The sequence below is a fragment of the Bos grunniens genome, chromosome 29 (genome assembly GCF_055505025.1).
Source record: "Bos grunniens cultivar Pamir isolate PY7600 chromosome 29, Bosgru_T2T1.0, whole genome shotgun sequence".
Lineage (NCBI taxonomy): Eukaryota > Metazoa > Chordata > Mammalia > Artiodactyla > Bovidae > Bos > Bos grunniens.
The window spans coordinates 5,791,683-5,808,797 of NC_141193.1; the positions used below are offsets into that span (position 1 = coordinate 5,791,683).

General features: G+C 53.4%; 2 protein-coding genes across 12 annotated transcripts; one reads left to right on the forward strand and one right to left on the reverse strand.

The window, feature by feature from the left end:
• The first annotated feature begins 2,876 nt into the window (after positions 1-2,876).
• On the forward strand, positions 2,877-7,793 carry TMEM134 (transmembrane protein 134). Of its 11 annotated transcripts, none has more exons than XR_015158034.1 (8): positions 2,877-3,116; positions 3,997-4,072; positions 4,487-4,576; positions 4,740-4,816; positions 6,554-6,801; positions 6,971-7,015; positions 7,222-7,275; positions 7,377-7,793. XR_015158034.1 is itself a non-coding variant. In XM_086385414.1 (7 exons), the coding sequence occupies exons 1-7, from the start codon at positions 2,943-2,945 to the stop codon at positions 7,457-7,459; spliced, it is 795 nt and encodes a 264-aa protein (XP_086241540.1). In that variant the 5' UTR covers positions 2,877-2,942; the 3' UTR covers positions 7,460-7,793. The 11 variants fall into 11 exon arrangements, 6 of the variants coding, with proteins under 6 accessions (XP_086241540.1, XP_086241541.1, XP_086241542.1 ...); XR_015158032.1 differs by having other exon boundaries at positions 3,997-4,061; XR_015158031.1 differs by having other exon boundaries at positions 3,997-4,061; positions 6,764-6,801.
• A 4,462-nt stretch (positions 7,794-12,255) lies between these two features.
• Positions 12,256-16,741, reverse strand: CABP4 (calcium binding protein 4). Its single transcript, XM_086385422.1, has 6 exons — positions 16,278-16,741; positions 15,864-15,894; positions 15,636-15,779; positions 14,158-14,267; positions 13,688-13,835; positions 12,256-13,573 (listed from the first exon to the last, which is right to left on the reverse strand). Exons 1-6 carry the CDS (start codon positions 16,653-16,655, stop codon positions 13,545-13,547), a joined length of 840 nt encoding a protein of 279 aa, XP_086241548.1. The 5' UTR covers positions 16,656-16,741; the 3' UTR covers positions 12,256-13,544.
• Positions 16,742-17,115: the final 374 nt, after the last annotated feature.

The window sequence follows — 17,115 nt, forward strand, 5'->3', positions numbered from 1 at the left end:
AACAAACAAACAAATATTGAAAAATAATGTATTAAAATATTGTTGATCTTGCTTACTGAGTTTTTTGGTGTCACCCAAGATAAGTGCCTGACTCTGCTCCACCTAGTCCTGACCTTCCGAGGTCCCAAAGCTAGTGCAGAGAAGGCTGGAAGTCCAGTGCGACAAACCTGATGGATTTGACTATACAAAAATGAGGATGGTTCTTTAAAGGCAACTTAGACAAAGTAAGGAGACAAAGACAACCAGGAAGGAGATATATGACCAGCAAGGGATTAATAATTAGATATGTACAGACATGCAACGCAGCAGGGAAAAGGCTAGAAACACAACAGAAAAAAATGGACGAAGGGTAGGAACAGACAATTCGCAGAAGAGGAACCACCATGAACTGACATGTGCATGAAGAGCTGTTCAAATTCTCCCGTTGTCAGAGACACCAGATGAAAAAGAGACCCAATTTTAGATTCATCAGCCATGGGACTTTCCTAATGGTCCAGCGGTTAAGAATCCGTGCTTCCATTGCAGGGGGCACAGGTTCAATGCCTGGTCAGGGTGTAAAGATCCCACGTGCCTCTGGGTGCAGCTCCCTCAAAAAATCTAGCTTAATCGCCCATTACAAAGTTGGAATACTAAGGGCCTAGAGAAAACTGGAATCTGTATGGTGGGAGTGCAAATTTGTACAGCTACTCAAGAGACCATCCATGATACTTTGTGAAGTCAGTGGCACGTGTACCCTATGGCCTGGGAGTCCTATTTCAAGAGGGGTTTTTCCACTCTTCATAAGGGTACAGTGTGAAGATGTTCACAACAGCGACTTATGTGATGGGGGCATTGAGGCCAAGCTATGCGTACATCATTGAGGGCTGTGGTGGGTAATAAAAGTGCTGGATGCTCAACACGGTATGCTGAATGTAGTTAGTAGACGCAAACATGAGGTGAAGGTGGAAAACGTTAGTGTTGAGTGTAAAAACGTAAACAGAATGAGTGCTATACACGATACTACGTTTGTAAATTGCAAACACACCCGCGTACAAGCCAATACCACATGGAGTAGAGGCCCAGACAGGATTCAAAGCAGTGGACTGAGCACACTGACGTGGGGGTCCCATGGAAGGCAGGAGGAAAAACAGGAGCGAAGGAAGGAAAACAACTCAAGACGAATTAAATACTTCATAACACAAGACGGGCTTTGTTCACCGTGATGAGGCGTCACAAACCGTGCAGGATTGACTCAGCTCTGCACACGGAGTCACAGAATGAACCGGGGTGGGTAGATGGAGGAGCATGAGCCCCCCCAGCCTGCATTCGAATCCCAGTCCTACTACTCGCAAGCATGTGGGAACCGGGAGAGCTCTCATTCACGTCGTCCACAAATATTTATTGAGGATCTATGTAGTTCCAAACACTGTTCTGGGCACAGTGGACACAGTGTTGAATAAGACAGTGTAAAACAACATAATTTCAGGTAAGGGCTGTGTGATATGAAACTGACTTTAGATTGCATAGTCGGGCACAGCTTCTCTGAGAGGCGACATTAGAGCAGATACTTACATGATGAAAAAAATCCCCCCACCCCCACCCCGGTGAAAGAGCAAGGTTAAGTGCTTTCCTGGCATAGAAAAAAAGCATGTGCAAAGGCCCTGAGATGGAAGGAGCTTGGCCTGTGTGGCTGAATGAGGTGAAAGAGGGGCAGAGGGGGACTTGATGAGATTGGGACAGACAGGCAGCAACCGTTCAGAGCTCTGTGTGGGCTTTAGTCAAGAGTTCAGGTATTATTCTAATCACGATGGAAAACCAAGGGATGGTTTTATGCAGAGGAGTGACTTGGCAGCATATTTAAAAAACAAAAAAAGTTTTATTGAAGACTAATACAAACAGAAAAGGACCAGATATGTTTTAAAAGACCACTTTGCCTGCTGCGTGGAAGCCAGTGCAAGCCACAAAAGCTCTCTTTTTCCACATCTGCACCTAGACAGCATATTAAAAAGCAGAGACATTACTTTGTCGACAAAAGTCCATCTAGTCAAAGCTATGGTGTTTCCAGTAGTCATGTATGGGTGTGAGAGTTGGACTATAAAGCAAGCTGAGCGCTGAAGAATTGATGCTTCTGAACTGTGGTGCTGGAGAAGACTCTTGAGAGTCCCTTGGACTGCAAGGACATCCAACCAGTCCATCCTAAAGGAAATCAGCCCTGAATATTCATTGGAAGGACTGATGCTGAAGTTGAAACTCCAATACTTTGGCCACCTGATGCGAAGAACTGACTCATTTTTAAAGACCCTTATGTGGGAAAGATTGACGGCAGGAGAAGGGGCCGACAGAGGATGAGATGGTTGGATGGCATCAGCGATGCGATGGACATGAGTTTAAGTAAGCTCTGGGAGTTGGTGATGGACAAGGAGGCCTGGCGTACTGCAGTGCATGGGGTCACAAAGAGTCGGACACGACTGAGCGACTGGACTGAACTGAACTGCACGGTGGTGACAATCCCTCTCCCGAGCAGGGCCGTGGTGAGTAAGGGTGGGAAAACAGTGCTCAGGAATTTCCTCGGCACTCAAGGAGAGGTCTGGGATGCAGACGGCTCTATCTCGGACCTGTAATGCTGGCGCGTGGCAGCCCCTCCAAGACCCTTGGATACACCCAGGGATTGCCTCCGAGAGCGGCACTCGTTGTTGTTGGTCGAGGCGGCCGCTAGGCGGCGCGGCGAGCCCAGCTCGTTCCGGACGAGAGCGGGCCCGGTCCATCGGTCTGCTCGGCGCTCGGCAGCTCTGGCCTGCTGAAGGCGGACGGGGGGCGGGGCCGTCATGTAAGGGCGGGGCCTCGGCCTGGGCGCCGGACCGTCGAGCAACCTAGACGACGGCCCGGGGGCGGGGGCTGCGCGCGGGGGCGGGGCCTGCGGGCGCAGAAGGCGACCGCGCAGCGCGCCTGAGCGGGCCGGGGTCATGAGTGCCTCCCGGCCCCAGTTCAGCATCGATGACGCCTTCGAGCTGTCCCTGGAGGACACGGGCCCTGGGCTCGAGCCCAGCGGGGTCGCCCGCTTCGGGCCGCTGCATTTCGAGCGCCGGGCCCGGTTCGAGGTGGCCGACGAGGACAAGCAGTCCCGGCTGCGCTACCAGGTGAACCGCCCGGCCCACCTCACCCCACCCTCGCCCGAGTCTGGACGGACCCCAGGCGGGACCCCGGAGAACCGCGACTCGGCCGGAGCGGGAGACCGCCCCCGGGAGGTGGCCACTGATCCAAATCCCTGCCCAGACCCTCTCAGCTCTGATTTCAGTCCCCAGCACCTAGGAGCTCGCCCCCACCCCAGCTGGACACCCCAACCTTGAGTCCCCATCTATCCTGGCTACTGACCCTCCCTCTCCTTACCCCACAGGGATGGGAAGCTCTTCTGTACTTGAACCAAACTTTGTCCATACTCAAAAGCAGCCCCGAGAGCCCCAGGCCAGATAATCCAACGGGAACCAGCACCCCCTTTTCTGTTCTGGAAGTCCCCATCCCATCCTTTTCTCCAGAGCTGAAGGCCCTGACTCACATGATGAGTGAGTCCTTGCCTGTGCCATGGCTCCCACTAAACTGGAAATCCCCCTTTTTCCAGAGGACCTCCACCATCTCTAGACTCCTTGTCTTGGGAGCCTGAACAAGATTCCTGTGCCCCAAACCTTGAAACGATTGGCCTGCCCTTCTCTGGCCTCCCAAATCCAGGGCCTCCATACTGGGCCCCCGAAATACCATCCTGACACCTCCACCCTGACTCCCAAAGCTTGGGAGATCTCCTGGCCCCTGCTGGCTCGTCCCTGCCAAAGCCCCCAGCACATACTCCTACCTGGGTTTCAGTTTCTATGAATCACCAAACCCGTTCTGCTGGGAGGGCGGAGGGAGCAGCTGTCAAGCGGCCAGGCAAACAGCTGTGTGGGCTGCCTTTCTTCCTCTCCACCAGAGGGGAGTGAGGAAGGGCCTGAGCCCAGTATCCCCTCTGAGCTCTGTGTTCTGGGATAGAACCTGGAGAACGACGAGGATGGAGCCCAGGCCTCTCCGGAGCCGGATGGGGGAGTCAGCAGCAGGTCAGGGCCAGGTGGGGACCCACCCCGTACTCCTAGCCCCATGCTTCTGGCTCCCGTGCCCAGGCGCTGCTCAGTCGTCCACCTCACCTCACTCAGCTGTATCACATCCTGTCCTAAAGAGACCCCTACGTGGGGTCCCTGTCCTGCAGCCTCCCCTAGTGCCAACCCCACCCGCCCACCTCACCAGGCTCTTTATCCTGCAGAAACCCCCGGCCTGGGCTGCCCCTGCCTTCTCACAGGTGGCTTGTCCTGCAGAAACCCCCAGCCCTTGAATTCCTCTTCACCCCGGTCCTCTGTCAGTGCCCCCTCTCCTGTAGGAACACCCAGCCCCAGTCTCCACACCATCCCCCACGTCATGATTCCTGTCCCAAAGGGTCCCTTTCCTCACCTCCCTTGTCCCCTCACTGGGCCCACTCGTCCTGCAGGGATTCTGGCCAAACATCCATCCGCAGCTCCCAGTGGTCCTTTAGCAGCATCAGCAGCAGCACTCAGCGCTCCTACAATGCGTGCTGCAGGTGAGACTCTGCCCTGATCCCACCACCGGTGGCCCCTGCCCCCACACAGGCAGCCCCAGCTACTCCCCCGCTGTCCCTGTCCTCTGGGCGGGGGAGGGTGCCCACGGGAGGAGGTGGGCCTCCTGTCACGCGTCCACACTCTTCCTGCTCTGCTGCCATCCAGCTGGACTCAACACCCTTTGATCCAGAAGAACCACCGGGTAGTGCTGGCCTCCTTCCTGCTTCTCCTGCTGGGGCTGGGTGAGTGCCCTGCCTACCCCCATCAGGGCTCCACCCTCCTTTTGCTCAGGTTTTGCACCCCTCGTGAACCACCCAGCACCCTGAGGAGGCAGCTGGCTGGCATGACCCCACCCCCATTTTACAGATGAGGAAGCTGAGGCCTTGGGAGGGGCAGGTGCAGCCTCCTGGTCACAGAGCCAAAAAATCACACATAGTTGAAAATGGAACCTGGTTCCATGCTCCAAACTTTTCCTTTTGTTTTTTTTCAGTCTGTTTAATCCATTAGGGAAGAGAAAGTAACAGCTACTATTTATTCTGTGTCTACTTTGAACCAGGTGCAGAGCAGGCTTCCTTACCGAGGTCACACAGCAAGTGAGAGGTGGGGCCACTACTCAGAACCTAAATGTAGGGGCAGGTGAGCAGGGATACGCCCGGCCCAGTGGCCAGGATTGCAGAGTACCCTGCCAGCCCGAGCCACAGGGTACCTGTCAGTTCCCTTCCTCTGGAGTCTGAGAGCTGACAAGGACCTCTCCCCCGCACCCATTATTCAGATGGGGAAACTGAGGCCCCGAGCAGAGAGAAACCAGAGCCAGATGTTTTCTGACTCCTTTTCTCCTCATTCTGTGGGGCTGAGGAATCAGGGTCCCCCTGAAAGAGTCTAGGGTTGGGATCAAGAGGAGCCCGTAACATGGGCCCCACTGTGGCAGCCGCTCTCTGTCCTCCAGGAAGGTCAGAGCCCCCTAGCAGGAAAGCTGAGCAGCATCCTTGCTTCAGTTCTGGGTGTGTGTGCAGGGGAGGGAGCTGCCACCTTCCCAACACTTGGAGTCACACTGGCAACCTGCCTTACCTCATTTTATCCTCATCACCCGACAGGGCAAACATTATTACTCTCCCAATTCAAAAATAAGGACACAGGTGAAAGGTCACAGCTGGGAGGTAGATGAGCTGGGATTTAAACCCACATCAGTGACATTGCCAGGCCTGTGGGCTGCCACAACCCATAAATTAGGAAGAGGAATTAGAAAAAGATGCCTCTTCTGAGTGGGCAGAGCCCACAGCCATGAGCCAGGATACCGAGAGTGAGTTTCAGCTGCCATCTCATCCTTTTTGAGGTGTTCTGTGCAGGACACAAGCCACACAGCAGTCCATGGTGGTCCTGCAAGCCTCTGTGCTGTACCCCCCCAATCTTCAGGGCTGCAGAGCCCAGCTCCCCATTTCCCCGCCCATCCCATCCTAAAACTGGGGACCCAGGACTCTCAGCATCTGAAAAATTGATCCAGCCGTGACCTCAGCTTCCCCAGTGCCCACTGTCATTAACCAAAGTCCACATCCCTCTCCAAGCCTGGACTCTGCCTCTCCAGTCTCCCCAAAAGCTGGAAGTTCCTAGAAAGTTCCTCCAGACTCTGGGCCTTTGCCAGCCTGTTTCCCCGTCTGGAACACTGTTCTCCCTTTCTGCCTGTGGGATGCCCAGAACAAAGCCTCTGAAGTCAGATGACCTCCACCTTCCCAATATAGCCAGGGACAAGTTACTCCTCCCCCTCCCCAAACTCTGTGCCTCAGTTTCCTCTTCTTCACAGTGGGGATGATAATACCTATTCAATCAAGGTGATAATTAAATAAGGCACTGCATGTAACACGCTTAGCCCAGTGCCTGCTAGCACCTGGTAAAAGGTGACTAAGTGGTGACTGCTCCTGCTGCTACTACCCTTGCTCAGCTTAGATGCCACTGCCTCCAAGGAGCCCTCTCTGATTCCCCAGGCTCCTGAGCTGCCTGATCACAGGAGTTTGGAGGTTCTTGTTGGTTGCTCCACTCTGGAAGGGCCTGGAGGCAGAGACCTCATCTGCCGTTCCCGGTGGGATTCCCAGTACCAGGCACTTAGCAGTTGAACTCCGTTAAGTGTTTGCTGACTGACTAAAGGAGCCACACCAAGGAGCAGACAAAAATGTCCTTTCACGGACATTTCCCAGGGCCTTCCAGGTGTCCTGCCCTGAAAACACAGAGCTTGGTGAGCTTCCCCTGGAGGGTCTCTACCCAGGGGGCCTTCAGCTTAGGTGGGGGACACCATTCCTCAGACCTAAGCCACGTGGGAGATCGCGGGTGGAGGCCCCCACCCTGCCACCAGCTTCTGCCTCCTGCGGCGCCTCCCTCACGCTCGCGGCTCCATTTGTGCGCAGTGCTGATCCTGACCGGCGTGGGACTGGAGGTGGCCCCCTCGCCAGGTGAGCGGCCCCTCCGACCCCCGCAGGCAGCGCTCACTCCCCTCTTGTACCCAGGGGTCCTTGGCAAGCCCTTCCACTTCCTCCAGCGGTCAGCACCCTCCCGGCAGGAAACACCCCCTTTGACCTCGGAGAGGGAGACTTGCCCAGGCACTGAGCCCGCCTGGGAGCTTCCCTGCCCTGACCGGACCCCTCCTCCCCTCCCGCAGGTGTCTCCAGCGCCATCTTCTTCGTGCCGGGCTTCCTGTTGCTGGTCCCAGGAGGTGCGAGTGGGCGGTGGGCGAGGGCAGGATGTGGGCGTGGTGGGGCGGGGCCCTGGGCAGGCAGTGGGCGGGGTCCGGCACTGACAGGCCCCGCCCTGCAGTCTACCACGTGATCTTCATCTACTGCGCCGTCAAGGGTCACCGGGGGTTCCAGTTCTTCTACCTGCCCTACTTCGAGAAGTGAGCAACCGGAGGTAGACGGCGGGATCCAGCGTCAGCGCCGAGAGGCCCCAGTGTGTGCGGCCTCCTCGCATCCCTAGAGGGGCACTCCCGGGGTCCGCGCCCGGCTTCGGGTCCCTCATCTCAAGGGAAAAGCCCCGCCGGGACCCTCAAGCCCCCTAGTCCTCTCGGGAGTTTGCTCAGGAAGTTTGGGGCGTGTGGGTCTTGGGCCACTACCCAAGTGAGCATGTGAGCCTGGGAAAGTCGCCCCTTCCCTCTCTGTGCCTTAACTTATTCTCAGGCCCTGGGGTTGCTGGGTTGGTGATGTTTTGTGCTAATAAAAGCGGTGCTTAGTTTCAGCCCGCAGTTGGCTTTTTACTTGCCACCGGCCACCAGGCTGGCCACAGCCCCCTCCTAGAAAGGCCAAGAGAAGGACTGACCATGGGGCTGAAGGGCTCTGGGACTGTTCCTCCCTATGGTACACATACAGCCCTGACGCTCCAAGACTTGCCCAAGGTCACACAGCTCATTAGCAGCAGACCTGGGCCTGAGCTCTTCTGCCCTGCAAGCCCGGAGAAGGCTCTCCCCGCCCTTAGCTGAGTCAGTCCTGCTGGGTCTCCAGTCAGAGGGCAGCACTGGTGCCTTCCCACCCCCCAGCCCTGGCCAGGGGCAATCTGGTGACGCAGGCCTGGGGCCTGGAGGCTGGTATCCTGGTTCCAGCCTGGCTCTGGGGCCCTGGGCTGCCACAGCCAGCTCCGAATGTGGGCCACCGGGAGGCAGCCGCCCAGACTCCTCCACCCACTGCCCTACTTCCCAGGCCCGGGGGTTGGGAAAAGCAGGGGCAAAGGACATAGGAAGCGGGGCCTGTGTGACAGAAAGCCTCAATGATCAAAGACTCTTCGAATCACAGAACATTGGAAACAGACCGCGGCAGAATTTTGGAAGGACCGAGCATCTCCGGATCTCAATAACCAGGAAACAATCTTTGAGCACCCCGAAATCTGAGATCATAATAGCTGCCATTTATCAGACTCTTAGAAGGCACCAGGTTGTGTGCTAAGCACTTTACACAGGTTATTTCTGGTCATCCTCCAAGAAAACCGAGGCCCAGAGAGACTGGGTCAGCCAAGGGCAGAGTTAGGAACATAACCCAGAGCTTCTGTGACTTGAGCAGGAGGGGTGTCAGCAAGCCGGTATGGTCCCCAGCTAACCAACTGGCCGAATGAGTGTGGGCCAAGGAGACCCTGTTCGTATTCTTACGTGTTCACAGTCTTCCACCCCTAGTAAAACATGAATGCCACTAAGATGGTACTCCGTCTGACGTGGCCTCTACTGTGTCTGCAGCAGCCAGGACAGTACCTTTCGATTTCTGTGATTTTGTTGAATGAACACCAAGGCCCCTGCTCTCACACCTGATCTGGCCAACCCAGACTTCCCACTCTCAGCCACCAGTCAAGGCACTTTGAGGGGCACCAGTTAGATGCAGGAACTCCTAAACAAGTGATTCTCACGTTAGCTGGAGTTAAAGGACCAGTTTTCATTTGGAATGTATTACGGACCAGTGCTTTAGTGAGATAAAAGCCCACAGTTGTATTACCAGACTAATCAGACAGAAAATTACATTTCAATAGATAGAACAAACACGGTAAAAAAAAGTTATAAAAACCATTCATTCAAAGTGGGCAAATTAGCAATTAACGTAGAGTTGTTGCCATGCTCATCATTTTTTGTCACTTCACAGTCTTAAGTGATTCTCTTAGAAGTTTTTCTCTAACCAGAAGTGGTGATTCTCCATAAGACCACCTCGGAGGTCTCCCTGGTGGTCCACTGGTTAAGAAGCCGGCTTCCAGTGCAGGGGATGCGGATTTGATCAGGGAACCAAGACCCCACATGCTGCGGGGCAACTCTGCTGGTGTGTCACGACTAGACGGAAGGCCAGGCCGTGCAGGAAAGAGCCTCCGTGCTACAACTAAGACCCGGCACAGCCAAAAATAATTTAAAAAAAAAAAGACTATTTCAGGGATCTGCAAGCTATATACCTCACAGGCCCAATATAGCTCCCAACTACGAATGGTTTTCACATTTTTGTAATGGCTGGGAAAACAGCCAAAGGATAATAAGCTTTTGTGACACAAAGAAGTTTATGAAATTCAAATTTTGGTGTCAGTAAGTTGCATTCAATTAATTATTATTTGTCAAATTCCCTACACAGCCACACTTGTATATTGACTTTGGCTGCTCAGCCATACAAACTACTATAAAGAGCAACGGAAATCATATGGTCCGCAAAGCCTAAACTCTACTATCTGGCCCTTCATGGAAGAAGGATGCCAACCCTTGGTTCATATGAACATGTCGACAGAACACTGAATCGCAAGGTTTAAAGTTTTAATGTGACCAATGTGCTTGATCTTTGCTAGTTGTTTATGTAATCCAAGTTGGACTGACAGCAACACCATCCTCAGGAAATAATGAATCTCCAAACTCTAAATATGATTTCTTTTTAGTTGGAAAGTGCATTAATAGTTGCACGCAGCTTTAGAACATTAGATTTCCTTAGTGAATTGTAATTCCACTCACCCCTGACGCTTTTACCCGCCATAGTCCACTTTGTAGTTGCACTAGCTTTCTTTTGGTTAATTCTCTCCTTGTCAATCTTTTTTCCAAGCTGTCAGTATCAGCCTTTCAGTTGGCATTATGCTTTGAATGTGTCTCTTATATGTGCACTCAGCTATGGGGAAGAGCCTGGGTATCTGCCTATTGAGATCTGCTCTCTGCCCTTGTAGTAGAACCTCTGGTTTCTAGCTGGGTACAAGGTCCCCCAAAATAAAGACTGCATTTCCCAGCACCCTTTGCAACCAGCTGTCCCAGCTGCAGAGCCCTGGGGGTATAAATGCTTCAGGCTGATCGCTCCCTTTCTTGTTTCTGCTCCCATTCTGTCAGGTGGGAAACCAACAAATGTGGCTACACCCTCAGAATGGCAGAGCAGCCGGCAGAAGCAGCCTAAGTGCCTGAGGGCCATACAGCTGGATTTCAACCAAGACTCTTCCTGGGAGGGAACTAAATGTCCATCCAGTTTAAGGCATTGTTATTTGGGGTCTCCATCACTTACAGGGACCTTAGTCTAATACTGATGTTTCCTTCTGGGACTGAAACTCCAACTTTTAACCAAAAAAAAACATAACTTGCTTATACTTATTGTAATTTTTTTAAGATTTCTACCTTCTGTTTTAATGTTTTCTGTAGATTTTTCTTTGCTTTTTTCCCCTCTTTCCCAGACTTCTACTAGCTTAGTCAAGAATTTTTCACTTTCTCCATTTTCCTCCTCTATTGATTAAACTGTTGAGAACGGAACATTCAACCTCTATTTCTGTTATATTGGTGGTTACCCTTACATGATTAACAAAATCTCAATGAATCTTCCTACTCTAGGAAAAACAAGAAAAAGATTTCAGCCTATCTAAAATATTCTTTCCTATCTTCCATTTTATTTTTGTCTAATTTTTAGTCCCTCCTTGTTTTAAAATCCGCCAAATTATTTTTTTTTTTATATAGTTAGTGCTTCTTTAGAGCTACCAGTACGTTTACTGGTTTCTTTCCTGACTATTATTTAGTACACACTCTGCCTTGAATTTTCTTCTCACTGAAGCCATCCCTTCAACAAGAGTTTGTGGGTGGGAAACTCTTTCTGCCTTGTGTTGTTGAAAAAAGTTTATAGTTCATCTTCATTCTTGAATAAGATGAGCTAAGTGTAGGCTTCTTAGCAGGCACTTCTTTTTCTTCTGCACGCTGAACAATTTATTCCATTTTCCTCTTGCATCTACTGTTGTCAATGAAAAAAAAAGTCTTTGGAGAGTCTAGCTGCTAATCTTGGTAAGTAATCTGACTTCCCTCTTGAGTTGTTTACAAGATTTTCCTTTTGTATTCTGCAGTTTCACTGGGATGCATCTAGATATACATTTCTTTTTATTTATCCTCCGGCTCCAATGTGCTCCTTCAGTCTGGGCCCTTGTCTTTGTGGAAGTCTTTATGGAAAAATTTGAACCATCATCTCTTTGAATATTGCCTCATGCCCATTTTCTACATTTTCTTCTTCTGGGACTCCTAATGACTGTGGTTGTTGTTGTTTGGTAGCTAAGCTGTGTCTGACTCTTTGCAACCCCATGGACTGCACTTCCTGTCCTTCACCCCATAGACTGCACTTCCTCTCCTCCACACCAGGCTTCCCTGTCCTTCACTGTCTCCTGGGGTTTGCTCAAACTCACATCCACTGAGTCAGCAACACCATCCAAACATCTCATCTTCTGTTACCCCCTTTTCCTCTTGCCCTCAATTTTTCCCAGCATCAGGGTCTTTTCCAGTGAGTCAGCTCTTCACATCAGGTGGCCAAAGTATTGGAGCTTCAGCTACAGCATCAGTCCTTCCAGTGAATATTCAGGGTTGATTTCCTTTAGGATCGACTGGTTTGATCTCCTTGTAGTCCAAGGGACTTTCAAGAGTCTTCTCCAACACCACAGTTTGAAAGCATCAATTCTTTGGCTCTCAGTCTTCTTTACGGTCCAGCTCTCACATTCATACATGACGACTGGAAAGACCATAGCTTTGACCATACAGACTTTTGTCGGCAAAGTAATGTCTTTGCTTTTTAATACAATGTCTGGGTTTGTCATAGCTTTTCTTCCAAGGAGCAAGTGTCTTTTAATTTCATGACTGCAGTCACCATCCACATTGATTTTGGAGCCCAAGAAAATAAAATCCGCCACTGTTTCCATTTTTGCCACATCTATTTGCCATGAAATGATGGGACTGGATGCCACGATCTTTGTTTTTTGAATGTTGAGTTTTAAGCCAGCTTGTTCACTCTACTCTTTCACCTAACTTTTAACTGCTCTTTAATATTTTCTGTCATTCATTCCAGTTCATTAATCTTTTCTTAAATTGTGTCCAATCTGTTTAATTTATCCCTTGATTTTTTTTTTCATTCCAATGGCCATATCCTCTATTTTTAGGTGTTCTATTGGGTTATTTTTTTTTAACCTTTCTAATCAGTTTTCATACCGTGCTGTTTCGGACGAGGGTCTCTCTTGTTTATTTTGCCTCAATTTTGTTTGTTTTTGTGCTTACTTCATGGTTTCTTTTAGAGTGTTTTATGACTTCCGCTTTGGAGCGCTGACTCTCCTGTTTACTGCGTCTGCTGTGTCTCCCTCATGGTGATTTGTTTCCTTATGTGAATTGTCACCCTTTGTCATGAGTTCATCTTCAGAAGTGACAGGGGTGTTTGGGTTTTTTTTTTAAAGGGTATGTGCCCTGGGTTGAAAGAGTGTCTTTCTCAGCAGTTTTTTGTTTTTTTCCTATTTCTTCTGCTTTTCACACCACAGAGATAGACCACACTCCTGCTTGACATGCAGACCTGAGTTTCAGGTTCACTGGGGTAACTTTTTCCACTCAAGGTTGAACATCTGCACCTTGTCACTTTCTCAGGCTTGTGGGTAGCAGTATATTTTGGCCCCCTTTTCAAGAACAGGGTAGCCTGTTGAGACCCTGGAATGTACGGAGGTCATGTCCTGCTCCCCAGTCTCTTACAGGTCTCTCCTGGATGTCTGAGCCCAGACTCCTGAACCTCTCCACCTCTGAAGCCCCCATAGCCTCTGATTCCTCCCACCACCCAGCTTTGGATTTTCTCTTTGTCTCTGGTACCTGGGATCATCCCTGTCTTTCAAGTTCAACTTAAAAAAATTTTTTTCCACGTATAAGGAATGAGAGGAGTCCAGCCACCTTTCTCAGTTCCCCATTTTACCAGAACCACCCCCTACACTGCCCCATCTCTGAATGCTGCTGATGGCAGGGAGCTCCCTACTTCCCAAGGGGCTGGAGAGAGTCAAACCTTGTCACACTAGGGAATGACAGGCGGTTGAGGGCAGGTTTCGTCCAGGCCACTCGGATGGAAGGGAGGCCAGGATGAGGGTGGGCAGGTGATATCACAAGCCAGCTCTCCAGCCAGAGGTTGTCAGAGCAGAAGCCCGGGGGCTGCTGGGTCTCTTTCATCCTGGGGCCTCCCGGGGAGGACGTGCATCATGAACCTTGCTGGTGTGTCTGGGGCCAGAGGAGCCTTAGTGGCGGGATAGCATCATCACGAACTCTGCAGGAGAGAAGGGGCGAGGCTTGAGCCGGTCCAGGTCAGCGATCCCAGGAGGCACTGGGCTCGGCCCGGGAGCCAGAGGGATCAGGCTTGGTCTGGGAGGAGGAGGCTCACCGTCAAAGTCCACGGTGCCGTCCCCATTGAGATCCACTTCTTGGAGCATCTCGTCCAGCTCAGGACCCACCAGTGGCTCCCCCAGCAGAGCCGGTGCTGCCTCCCGCAGCTCTGCCACCGTGATCCGCCCATCCCTGTCCCTGTCAAACTGTGATTCCGGCAGAACTCAGCCCTCCTACCCTCTTCCTTCGCCCGCCGCCACCTTGCCTGGACACCCTCACTTCCTCCATCCAAACCCTCCTCCTCCTCCCAGACTGAGACCATGAACCCCCTGCCCCCAGGGAAGTCCTCCTGGGTAGACCCCCCAGCGGGCAGTGAACCAAACCCTCTCTGACCCCCTTCCCAGTCCTAGTCCCACCAGCTGCAGGGCTTGGGGCCTCCAGAGGCTGAGGCTCCCAGTCTCCCCTGAGGCCAGTAAGGATGCCACCCAGAACCCACCCACCCACCGGCCCCCCGGGGGGCCCCCACACCTCTCGGAAGGCAATTCGCAGCTCCCGCAGCCCCAGCATGTGCGCCGTCTCCTCCCTCAGCTTTGGGCCCATCATCTCCACGAATTCCTCAAAGTCCACGCGGCCACCCACTGCAGACCCAGGTAGAGGGTCACAGTGGTGAGGACTGGGGCCCAAGGAGGGACCCCAGCCCCTCACCTGCTCTGCGTCCAGGAAAGATACCAGCTTCCATGTCCCCAGGGGTAGGAGGCTGCAGCCTGGGGCTCTGCTGGGGGCAAGATGCTCCAGGGCTCTCAGTGAAGCACCAGATTTGGGGGACTGAGACCAGGCTGGGGAACCAGACAGCCCCGGGTTCAAAGCCTGGCTCTCCCACTGATGCTGTGACCTCAGATGACTCGCTGGACCTGCCTCCCCACTGGAGGACAGGGTGCTATTGCGGTTGGAGTTCATGACTGTATAGTGCCGGAACCCCACAGGTAGCAGTAAAAACACCTTAGAAGCGTACACCAGTAGTCCCTGGATTCTAAGGGGCCATCAATTATAAAAAGCAACAATGGTCCATGAATAGCTTCGGGAGAAAGAAAGAGGCATGACACTAAATAGTCACATCAGTTGTAAATCACATCCCATTTTGAGAACTGTAAGGGGAAAAAAATTGCTGGTGTCTTGGGATGAAAGGAACCTGATATTTGATAAATCGGCTGTGGTGTTCGAGAAGACTCTTGATAGTCCCTTGGACTGCAAGGAGATCCAACCAGTCAGGATATCAGTCCTGAATATTCGTTGGAAGGACTGATGCTGAAACTCCAATGCTTTGGCCACCTGATGCAAAGAGCTAACTCATTGGAAAAGACCCTGATGCTGGGAAAGATTAAAGGCGGGAGGAGAAGGGGACAACAGAGGATGAAATGTTTGGATGGCATCGCCGACGTGATGGACATGAGTTTGAATAAGCTCCAGGAGTTGGTGATGGACAAGGAAGCCTGGCGTGCTGCAGTTCATGGGGTCGCAAAGAGTCGGACACGCCTGAGCAACTGAACTGAACCGATACTCACACAAGGGCTGCCCGTCAGACATTTAATCGCCAAGAGTGGCCAGGGTTCTGTCCCGGTCGGCCTCACCAACAAACCTTAAAAGACTTTTCAGGATGATCAAAGAGAGGCAGAGACAGCCCAGGTGGCTGGTACCAGCACGGACCGTTTTATCTCAGTCAGAGACGGGGGTCCCCAACCTGAGTCCCGCGAGCCTCTCGTGGATCACCCGGTGCCTTCTTAGTCCCCCTACCCTCCGTGTCCTGGGGCCAATGTCAATAAACTGTCCTGGAAACTGCCACCCCACCCCCCTCACTCCACCATCACCCCTGTCTGAGTGCCAGAGCCACCGCCCAACACCCCTCGGTTCCGGGAACTTTGAGGCTGGGAAAGGACCCCGGCGGCAAAGCCAGGTGGCTCCGCCCACCCGCCCCGCCCCACCCCGGGGAGGCGGGGTCAAGCACTGACTCCGCATCTTGACGTGCTGGGAGACCTCGATGAGCTCCATCTCGGTGGGCATGTAGCCCAGCGTCCGCATGCACTCGCCCAGGTCCCGGTAGCCGATATAACCGTCGTGGTCCGTGTCAAACTCCTCGAAGGCGGCCTGAAGCTCTGCAGGGGAGGGAGGTCAGGCTCAGGCAGCCAGCCAGGCTCTGGGACACCTCCCACCCGCCGCTCCCAGGGAGGGCCACTCACCATCCAGCTCCTCGGGGCCCAACTCTCGGTCCTGCAGGGGCATAGACCAGCATGTCCCCGGGGCCAGTCGGGGCTCTGGCCAGCCTTCCTCCTCCAGCCCCAGGCCACGGTGGCCTGGGCAGGGCCCGTCCCACAAGGGCAGGAGAAGGCAGCTGAAGTCCCAGGAGAAGAGTTGACCCCCTTCCTGCTCCTGGGGGCCCTGAGCTGCCACAGACCCTTGGGTTAGTGGTCTAGCTCCACCCATTGCCCAGGCTGCCCCCCAACTGCAGAAACTCTGCCCCCGCAGTCCAGCTCTTGAGTCTGGAGCAGAAACTGGAGGAGGCCTGAGTATTAGGGGAAGGGTGGGCTGAACCTGAGCCCATGAGTCCCAACCCCACCCCCAGGCACCCCAACCTTGGGTCGGGCCCACCTGACCTTCCCAAAGATGCGGTTGAGCAGGGGCCCGTACGTCCTCTGAGCAGCATCGTGCTGGGGGCCAGGACGGTGCCGGTGGGACTGGCGACGAGGGGCCAGCCCAGAGGCCGAAGGGACGGGCCCCTCCTGCCCTTCTCTGGTCCTGGAGGGGTTCTTGCTGCTCCCCGGGGCCTCGGGGCCCTGCATGGGGGTCTGCTCCCCAGAGCTGCTGGGGCCCTTCCGGGACCCTCGGAGCCCCTTCTCCCTCTTGCTGCTTCTCTTCCTCATCAAGGGGGACCCCTCAGCGCCACTACTGGAAGCCAGGACCTCCACAGGGGGCTTCTGTGGTCTGGGGGCCGGGTCTGGGCCATGCCGCCCCCTCCCCTGCTCTTCGGCCATGTGGAGAGGGGTGACAGGGTTCAGAGAAGCGGCACCAGGGAGCACCCCTACTTCTCAGGACCCATAAAGCTGCTTATGCTCTGCCACCCCGAGGGCTGATGACCAGGGATCGGGCCCTGAGGGGGATTAGGGTAAGTGAGTCAGGCAGCCCAGGCCCTAATCCCGCCCTCTGCCTGCGGGTGGCCAGATCAGCAGAGCAGATCAGTCAAGGGAACCATCCTCAGCAGCACAGGTGCCAGGACAGAGTGGCCACAGTGAGCCTCGGACTCCGGCTCTGCCACTCATGAGCTGGGAGACCCAGCAGACTCACCTCTCTAAGTCTCAGTTGCCTCATCTATAAAATGGGAGCAGTATTGCTGAAGCGTCAGAGAGCCCAGTTGTCTGACATGAGCAGGACTCAGCTACCAAAGGACACGGGGAAGCATCTCAGGCAGGAGGAAGAGTGTGCACAAAGGTGGGA

Coding starts and splice junctions, on each gene's coding strand:
- CABP4 (XM_086385422.1), bottom strand. CDS start 16,655: ATGGCCGAAGAGCAGGGGAGGGGGCGGCATGGCCCAGACCCGGCCCCC. Junction 15,895..16,277: donor TCAACCGCATCTTTGGGAAG/GTCAGGTGGGCC, acceptor ATGCCCCTGCAG/GACCGAGAGTTGGGCCCCGA. Junction 13,574..13,687: donor CGGCACCGTGGACTTTGACG/GTGAGCCTCCTC, acceptor TCTCTCCTGCAG/AGTTCGTGATGATGCTATCC.
- TMEM134 (XM_086385414.1), top strand. CDS start 2,943: ATGAGTGCCTCCCGGCCCCAGTTCAGCATCGATGACGCCTTCGAGCTG. Junction 4,062..4,486: donor GATGGGGGAGTCAGCAGCAG/GTCAGGGCCAGG, acceptor CTCGTCCTGCAG/GGATTCTGGCCAAACATCCA. Junction 7,276..7,376: donor CCTGTTGCTGGTCCCAGGAG/GTGCGAGTGGGC, acceptor CCCGCCCTGCAG/TCTACCACGTGATCTTCATC.